The 9,560-nt window shown below is 36.7% G+C and overlaps 1 protein-coding gene across 1 annotated transcript; it reads left to right on the top strand.

Annotated features, from left to right (window-relative positions):
* Positions 1 to 66: 66 nt before the first annotated feature.
* Positions 67 to 6,952, top strand: LOC117288853 (RING finger protein 212B-like). The gene is made up of 12 exons (XM_033769705.1): positions 67 to 178; positions 392 to 453; positions 1,375 to 1,449; positions 1,855 to 1,911; positions 2,169 to 2,236; positions 2,335 to 2,424; positions 2,893 to 2,954; positions 4,221 to 4,278; positions 4,557 to 4,599; positions 4,924 to 5,014; positions 5,673 to 5,748; positions 6,040 to 6,952. The coding sequence occupies exons 1-12, from the start codon at positions 67 to 69 to the stop codon at positions 6,179 to 6,181; spliced, it is 936 nt and encodes a 311-aa protein (XP_033625596.1). The 3' UTR covers positions 6,182 to 6,952.
* The last annotated feature ends 2,608 nt before the right edge of the window (positions 6,953 to 9,560 follow it).

Raw genomic sequence — 9,560 nt, 5'->3', positions numbered from 1 at the left:
AAATCTACATTTTAACCTTTTTTGTGTCATTATTTGTTTGTTTTTACTACTGTTTTAGATGAAACAATGACGGACTGGGTGCACTGCAATACCTGTTTTCACCGGCCGGGTGTTGACCCACGCAAATTCTATCTGACGAGCTGTGGACACATCTTTTGCAGTGAATGTCTAAACGAAAGTGAGGGCTTTGTTAAATTGTTTCTTCATTAATTAATAGCCTAACTATTTGAATTTCTTTTAATGTTTTTGAAGCCTCCTTACAATGTCAATATTTAATTAAATTAACCAACTTTCACTATTTTTAAATTGCTCGGGAGGCAAAAGATATTGCATACAAGGTCTGTTAATTGCTTAAAGAATTTCATGAAAGTTAATTCTTGTTGATTTTTAGAGACAACGCTTCAATGTCCTGTATGTGGAAATCAGTGCACAATAATATCTTTATCGGAAAAGGTACAGTATTACTTTATTTCATTTCTCATGGACCTGCATTTAATAAGGGAATCAATGTGTGGTGAAGAGGTTTTCAACTAGTGGTTTAATCCCAAAGAGGCCTGGTTCTTGATAATTTTACCGAGACGAACTCGAGGTAAATTATAAAGAACCAGGCCTCGGCGGGTTTAAACCACTAGTTGAAAACCGATTCAACACACTTTGATTCCCATTCATAAATACCTTTTCGGTCAAAAAACATCATCACTTTTGGTGATAAAGTAAAGTAAATGCAAAAATTATAATAAAATTGTTCAATGATTTCTTTCAACACAACACCCCTCCAGCTATGAAATGGTAAGGCCCTCCGCCGCCCTCGGGTAAACAACTCCTTATTATTATAAGAGAATGCTGTGCGCGTATCGCGTGATGTGGCACAACTGTTTCAGCCGTTGCTCTCTACCAATAGGAATGAAGAAACTGCCTTGGTGGTGCAAGGTCGCGTGTCACGCCCATGTTCCAACACTCTTTACTGGTTATAAACAAAGGTTTATACACACCCACGTGACGCGCTCTCCACCAATAGGAATAGCAAAACTGAGGTATTTATGAATAAACAATAATTGAGGGTTGTGGCCAAGCAGTCAAGTGCATTAGGACCGGTCTAACAGACCCATTGAACACTAGATCTAAATATGCATGGGTGTCAGCTTTCCATATCTGTGTTATGCAGGTTAGGAATTATTTTCCGGGGGGGGGGGCAATTTTGTTTTTCTTATTTATTTTGGTGTAGGTGATGCACTGATTATTTAAACTTCTCGAAAGGTAACATCAGGAAGGATCTGGGTTCAAGGCTTGGAAACCATTTGCAGGATTCTTAACAATCTTCAAATCACATCCCTCTCGATTGTTTTTCTTAAAGATTGATATTCTTATTCTTAGTTGAAGCCGGAAGTAGAGATATTCTTTCAAGAGCCGGTCAACATTTTAAGGAAACAGCAGAAACAACTGGTACAGGTAAGCCATTTATTAAGTGGTTTTAAGGCCACAAACAAAAATATTTGTTTGTTCTTTGTTCTTGTCCGACCGATTTTTTTTTTTAATTTTTCACTTTTTAAAATGTTCAATTAAATTCCCCTCCAAAAAATGTTGAAACAAGAAAAAACTGTGTGCTTTATTGAATTTACATCAGTTTATCAACCCACAGTGTTTTTACGTTCCTGTGATGGTCACTAACACTAACACTAACAATGCAGTATTTGTTTGTGCAACACCTTACTTTGAAATCTTGTAACTTTCTCAAATTTGTAAAAATACCTAAAAAAAATTCGGTCAGGTCAGCCCAAACTAAATTTGACCTAGAACTATTGATGAATTTATTTTTGTTTTGGTCTTTATTTGTTATTTCTCTTTTCTACCTAGGTGTTGGAGTTTCAGGCGAGTCACAATAAGAGGTTGGCAGCTCACAACAGAGAAAAGGTGAATTGACAATAAACATTATACAAAAACTTCAACTTGGGTGTCACGGTTGTGTGGTCTAGCACCTCAAACTTTCAACTCAGGGATCTTTTTTTCTGAGTCAAATAGCGTCAAATCCCATATAAAATACTATCAAAAGTCTCTCATTCATCCAAACTATTTATTGTGTTTAGATCTTCTATATTAAGGCATCATGTGTAAGCTTTTTTATAAAATGATAACCCAACTGATTTTTAAATCCTTTCTTGACAATACAGGATTCTAAGATGGCATCAATGACACAGATTTTAAAGAGACAGCACGGACAAGCAACGGATATGGAAAGGTATGCAACCTTTTCATCCAATAATATTTTATGTTAAAGTCTTACTAAAACAAGGGGTATTTAGTTTAAATCTTCAAAATCTATATTTTCGTTTACAGAGAGTTACGACGTCTTCAAGAGGAGAATGCCACATTAAGACGTGTTTTAAGTGGATCGGGTGGTACACCAAAGAGTGTACACAGCCACAGGTGATTTTTGATTAACTGGCAGCGTGCTTGCTACCTACAACCAGTAACTGTAACCAGGACCAACTTCATAAAGCTGTTATATGCAGAAAACACTGCACAGCCATCTTCTTTGCTAAAATTGCTATAAGGAAGGAGACAATCAATCAATCATTTAAAGGTCATTTGTAGAGTGCCAACATCAAGAGTTTGTTCTAAGGCACTGAGGCACAGTTGAATGGTTAGTAAGCCTGCTGGAACAGGTTAAAGAGTGTCTTGAATGAGGTTAGTGAGCCGGCATTTCTGATCTGTGTTGGAGGCTTATTCCACATTTTGGGGCCATATACGGAGAATGATCTATCTGCAAATTGTAACAACTTTTTCACAATTCTAATATAGTTTACCAATTTGAATTTGATGATGTTTTAAAGATATTTTTAATCAAACAAGGCCAATTATTATTTTTTTTGTTCATCATATTTTATTATTTAGACCGGGTACACCAGGACGGATTATGGTCAGTTCAAGCGCTCCGGCACCTGTACACAATTTGAGTAAGTTCATTGTAAATGCGAGCATGTGATCAGAGGCCATAATTAATGGCAGTCACAGGTCTTATGGCTTCTGACGACTGGCACCCCCTAACAAAGATATAGGGATTCTAGCAAACAAAGGGCCATAGACAGCTCAGTTTCTAGAGCACTGGGGTCGATTTCACAAAGAGTTAGGACTAGTCCTAACTTAGGACTAGTCCTAAGAGATATCAAAAACATACGGCTAGTCCTAAGTTAGGTCTAGTAACTCGTCCTAACTCGAGATAAGACTAGTCATAACTCTTTGTGAAATCCACCCCTGGTATGTTAACCAAGGTTGCAGGTTAAAATTCCATTTTAGTCCATTTTTATTTGTTCAACCGAAAATAAATGAAAGGGTCTGTGACATTGCATTGGTGGAATTAAGATTCACTTTATTCCAATTCTAGTTATTTTATTTTGAACAAGTAATTCAGGCTCTCGATAGAAGTTTTTCACATTTATTGTTTTTTTAAAGGAGATTGTCTGATGGTGATCAGTTTTGCCTTTTGAGGAAAGAGTAGAAAGTAGAATAGGGTAGAGTTTACTGTTACTGGCAGTGTGAAGCACTTTTTGTAATCACCATATACATACACTGACAAACCTGTGGAAGTTTGAGATCGATCGGCCATCTGGATCACAAGAGAATAGTGAAAAACCGATTACAAATTTTGCATTGCATCGATGCCAAAATGAAAATGAACAAAACGCTCACTGAGCGATAAACTCCAAACGCGAAGTTAGATTATGACATCTCATCAAATATGACATTTTAGACAGAAATATTTCAAGGGATGTTTTCAACTATCATCATCATTAAGACCGTGAAGTTTTATGTTAATCTGTAATCTTCATGATTTTTGTTTCTTACCAATTCTGCAATGTTCCTTTAAATATATCTCACCCCTGATTGTCCTTTTATGACATAGTTCTAACGACTTGGTATTTACATATACCACACCTTACTCCCAATCAAAATTAAGTACAACTCGCAGCTTCCATACTCGTTTATTCATTTATTTTTGTTATTGGATTGTTATTACTTTTTTTTTTTTTACACATACAACAATGTGTGTTAGCACTGTATACTCAGTACTTTCCTGAGTCTGTGAAAAAATATCACAGGCATATTTACTCGGGTGGGATTCGAACCCACAAACCTTGCATTTCTAGAGCAGTAGTTATTGGATTTTTGTTCTGTTTATATTTTGTTCACATCAATGATCAATATTCACTTTCTTCTTTCAGTCCATCAGAGTTCCTCTCAGCCTGTCGGTAGGACTTCCTCACCCTACTCACCCAATAGGTTTGGACAAATTTGATTTTCCCAAACTCTAGGATTAAAAGACATTTCTGATTGTCTAAACTATCCTGAATTAAAGGGAAAGTATAGCTTTGGTTTTTGGAACCGGTTGGTTATTATTATACATAGATATATTCAACAAAACCAACCACTGAAAATTTCATTTCAAAAAGTGTTAGCCTTTTTTTTTTAAAGATATATTTTTGAAAATCTGTTTTTTTATTTAAATTCTTTGCTGTGCCTTGGCATTATATACATCATTATTTTTAATTCAATTGCAGAGTTCATCGGCATGGTGACGCATCATCGAAAACACCATCATCTGTAAGTACGATTGGCACAATCTGATTGTGTTGTGTAATGCATTCATATTATGTGCACCCCAGTTCTGCTCGATTAATCCAACTGCAAAAGTTAAAGCAGTACTTCAACCGATGCAGAGTGGTGGGGTCTTTCTTTAAACAACAATTTGCAAACCACGATAAAAATTTCGCTGAAAACTAATAGTTATAACTTTTGATAACTTTTTTAATGATTTATCTTTTGTAATCTGCTAAATTGTTTTTGTTAAAAGCCATGTTTGTTGCTAAGCTTATCAGCAAAAATTTAAGAGATTTGAATGTACTACTGAGTTTTTTTATTTTACAGCAGCAACCAAAGTCACCTAACCCTGTTGCCAGAACGCCTCCTGGACCAGCAAGATACAGCATTCGTGGTCCCCCTGTTAATGGCAGAATAGGTGAGTATTTACAAACTCAGTTTTAAAGATTGTCAACCCATTGAGCTGTAGAGGCTTAAGCAAGCAGTTTTAACAAAAATTACCATACCACAGAGAGCACATAATGTACAAATAAGCTCCACTGTTTCATTCAGTATCACTTTCTGAAGACAAAGCTCACTTGTTAAGGTTTTTTTCACACCTTGTTTTCCCTTTGGTCTCATAATGCTCAACATGTTTTATTTTTTTAGGGGGTGGGGGATCCACAAGATTGCAGGGCCTTTAGTCCAAAACCTTTACTGGAACAGAGAATTTGTTACAATACTAGAATCAAAATGAGAATAACACTATCTACACAGTTTCACATTTGAGCTGGTTTTTTTTAATTCTTTTGGGTAATAATTTTAGTTTAGATTTATGTCGCTTTACAATGGCATACAAATGTACAAATCGATAAATTAAGATACAAAGAAACAAACTGAAATTGAATGATTTTTGTATTTATCAGTTCAAATTGAAATGCAGTGCGGTGTTATTCTTCAAGTACAGACTGCCAGGTTTTTATGGTCAGAAGTCTACTGGCCCGATGATAAAATCACTAGTGTTGGCCAGTGGTCTAGTGCTATATTTTCTCTGACTGTTGAGGTTTCAGCAATTTAAATGACTACTTCTTGTGTGCATGTTTTAGGAACTGTTGGGACGCCAAACACTCCCCATGCCAACATGACTTTGACACCATCTGGCACATTATTCAGGTAAGATTTTACAATCTTTATCAAAAAACTAAAGCTCTGTTCATACTTCCTGCGAATGCGAAGCGAATTGTGGTGACGCAATAATCAATACGCTCTGTTTTTTCCAACTGTGACGCAAGAAATTTCCCTTCGCGCGAAGCATTCGCAGGAAGTTTGAACCGGGCTTAACACAGCTGGGGAGTAACCTATGATGGACTGGCATCCTGTCCAGTGGAAATAGAAATGTTCTTAATCGTTTAATGCCAAATTTGGGTCAACCTTTTGAACTCATTGTTGAACCCTGTTTTTAAGATCTGCTAATTCTCTGGGTGGAGTGATGGAGATTTCTACACCTGGTCGACGTTCGGACTCCCCTATGAATGTTAGTCCAGCGGCCTCCAGGTATGTATGGATGGATATCGATTGCGATCCTTTCCATTTCAGGCTTCTTTAATTCCCAATGACAGTTTTGCTTCTGTTTTATTGTTGAACCTTACCAGCTGCAATTTATTCATCTGTCTCCTTATTCAGGAGTTTTGAACTTGAGTCTTACTCTCCGACTACAAAGTTGTTATGCATGTTTAGTTTACCTCAAAAAACACAACATTTATCATGGAAGAGTTAACCCTGGGTGTTACTGGTTCACATAGCACGCAAGCACTCTTTTTTCCTCTCAAGCTTGCGAGCTACAGTAGTTAAATTCACTCATTCATTAACTCATTGGTTTAATTTTCATAAATACAAAGTAATAACAATAAGATAAGAGAGAAATACCCCTTTTCCCCAAATCCTGTAGAAGAGATCCTGAGATTTACAGAAAATGAAGTCGTTATAGAAGGGGAGTGCAAAATGCCACATTTCGAGCACCAAATGCATAATAATTATAATTATGAAATTATTCACTTTTTTTTACATTTTATTTGTTTACATAAGACGAGGTTTCTCTACACCAGGCAGTGCTCTGACTTCACCTTACTACGATGCATCATCCCAAAGTAAGTCCGATAACAGCAACATGTACAAATGGGCAATCTTATTTAGCTATCCTTTTCATCTATTTGATGAGCAAATAAACTCAGTTGTAGTTTTGGCAGGAATGGCCTTTCTGTAGCATGGAGGCTCACGGTTCCCCAACCATTTCAAACTCTTAGCACTAAAGACCGATTTCATTTTATTTTTGGTTTTTACCCATACACTGATGTGTGTTAGCACTGTATACTCAGTACTTTCCCGAATCCTGTGAAAAAAATGTCACAGGCATATTACTCGGGTGGGATTCGAACCCACGACCCTTGCAGATCAAGAGCAGTGTCTTACCAACTAGACTACCGAGGTTGCCCGGTAGCTACATTTCATTTTATTGTTGACTTGGATTCTGTAGGTAGTACTACCCCAAGCTCCAGTAGTCAAGCGTCGCACAGCTCTGGAGGATATCACATCCAGGTACGTTAATCAAAATTAAAATAAAAGACTCAAAAGCTCTGGTGTTTCTGATCAGCAGTGTGAGTTCGAGAACTGGGGGGCCAAAGAATATTTTCATTCTAACTATAGAGGACAAATTTGCTTAAGTCTGAGCTTATTTCACATGCTAGCAAGAAAATTAGGCAGCCTGCTTGCACGTTCACTGTGGATTTGTCCTTCATTTTCACACAGTAAGCACCCGGCAGGTTAGCATGGCTTTTTGTGTTCCTGCGGTGAACAGCGCTATGAAATGGAAACTCACACAGTAATCTTAGCATCTCTATGAAATTGGGCCCTGAACTTGACAGCTGTGTTTGTTAGCAATACACTTGACCATTATAGCTTTATCGTTTGGATGGACGTTGATATTCAAAGTGATTGCTTATTATATTTTGTCAACAGCTTAACTACACCCCCAAGAGGCCCGTTTTGTAAGTATTCTACATTCTGCTCGTTGTATTCTTGTATTTAAGTGGTGGTGTAGAAAATAAGTGTAAACCTCTTTTAGGAGGCGTGTTGGCTCTGAAACTGTCAAACATCACCAAATAAGCTAGCAAAAATAAGTAGCCCAGAAATGGGCAGAGTATTTTTGGGCCAGACTGCATGAAATGAGGCCAACTTTTACACTTCAGTTTTCAAATGTTGCATAAATGCATTACAAATCCCGTATGTTCTTTTTACAAAAACACACAATTTGTTTCTACTTGTGTCGCAGAGAATTGAAAATCTTCACATAAGTTAGCAGACATGTTAACTTAAAGTTTGTGTAGGCGGATTCATATAAAAGTGAAAGGCTTCCAAGGCTTCATTAATTAATTTATTTATTTTATTTATTTAGTATTTACCCAGGGAAAACCTCTCAGTGAAACACTATTTTTCAGAGGTGCCCAGCAACTACAAACACTTTAAAATTTTAAAATTGTATTAATATAAAATTACTTTTATAAAAACAATCTAGTTCCCCCACAGGCTTTAATGGGAAAGAGCTTTTATTGTTTTTTTTTCCTTTATTGGGGGTAAGGGAATTATTTCAACTCTATTTTCAAGTAGTTTAATTATTTATTTGTTTGGTCAACAGATCTACACCTCCCAGTAGTCAGCATAGGCCTCCCAAGTCATAACAACCTTTTGGCTAAATCACAGACGTCACCACATTCTAAATCTTGGTTGCACCATTTTGGGAGTCACATTTCTGACATTCTACTTTGTGTTTGAGCTGTTACAGACAGACAGTAAGCAGTTATATAAACGCGCACCATAGCTTAACGTTTAGTTTGACAACAAAAATGGTAGGCCATTGGCAGGACAGCACTTACTTTTGTCATAGAGCAAGGAGACACTAGCCACAATGATTAAACTTAATAGCATCTTACTTTGGACACCGAATCAGAAACCTGTTATCAATTGAAGTCATCCTGCCACCAGCTTAGATATGAAATGATAATGAAACAATGAACATGCACAGCAAAGTTCTTACTTTAATCCAACATTCATTTTCCCAGAAATAAGAAGAGTTTGATGTCGCATCACAAGTTTGTGATAACTTTCTTTGGATGCTCCGTCAAGATAGTTTCAACGATTAATGGATGACCGCTTCCATTTAAAAAAAAAAAACCTTCGAAAAAAGTGTACTACTGTTATTTTCAGGTAAAATACTAGAGCATAAGTTGCACTGCTGATATTGTTCAAACTGGAGTTATGTTCAAACTTTTCAAGCTGTACAGAACTAATATTATAGTCTAAAATTATCAAATATGGGCAAAAAACGCTGGCTGCCAACATTTGTATCCTGCAATCAGGAGATCTGTACAATAATCAGGGAGATATTTTGAGTTACATTATTCAACATAATACAGAACAAATTGTCATAATCCAGCAGATTTACAAATTTGTTCATCAGGAACCAGCCGTCGATTTCACAAAACTCTCCCTAACTTAAGACTAGTCTTAGGACTTGGGACGAGTCCCAACCCTGCACTGTAGTATGCAGACCTTAAGATTCCTAACTCGAGAATAGACGAGCCCCAACTCTTTGTGAAATCGACTGCTGGCAAGATTGGTTTAATTTCAGGAAACTCTGGAGAATCAGGGAGAGTTGGCAGCCGTGCAAACTCCATATGGAAATATAATAAACCGAGGTCTGGATTTCTGCGCTAGCTTTGAAACCAGAAATTCGTTTAGCAACCTGAAGTACACCAAAAGCAAAAGTTCTTCAATGCCAACTTGTAAAACATGCAGATGTTGTAATTTCGTTAGCGCTGATTTTATGCTTACAGTTAGCATTATTATGAAAATTATGAAATTGGGCCCGATGGTTATCTATAAGTAAACTCAAGTTGGTTTTAAATTTTAAGCTGAAAAATTTATACAGG

The sequence above is a fragment of the Asterias rubens genome, chromosome 4 (genome assembly GCF_902459465.1).
Source record: "Asterias rubens chromosome 4, eAstRub1.3, whole genome shotgun sequence".
Classification (NCBI taxonomy): domain Eukaryota; kingdom Metazoa; phylum Echinodermata; class Asteroidea; order Forcipulatida; family Asteriidae; genus Asterias; species Asterias rubens.
Note: the sequence above shows the minus strand (reverse complement) of the source record. Positions and strands in the feature narration are given on the sequence as shown.

What these genes read in the sequence shown, in the direction of transcription:
- LOC117288853 (XM_033769705.1), top strand. Translation starts at nt 67, where the DNA reads ATGACGGACTGGGTGCACTGCAATACCTGTTTTCACCGGCCGGGTGTT. An exon ending in AGCAGAAACAACTGGTACAG is followed by an intron (nt 1,450 to 1,854) that starts GTAAGCCATTTA and finishes TTTTCTACCTAG; the next exon opens with GTGTTGGAGTTTCAGGCGAG. An exon ending in CCCTGTTAATGGCAGAATAG is followed by an intron (nt 5,015 to 5,672) that starts GTGAGTATTTAC and finishes CTTCTTGTGTGC; the next exon opens with ATGTTTTAGGAACTGTTGGG.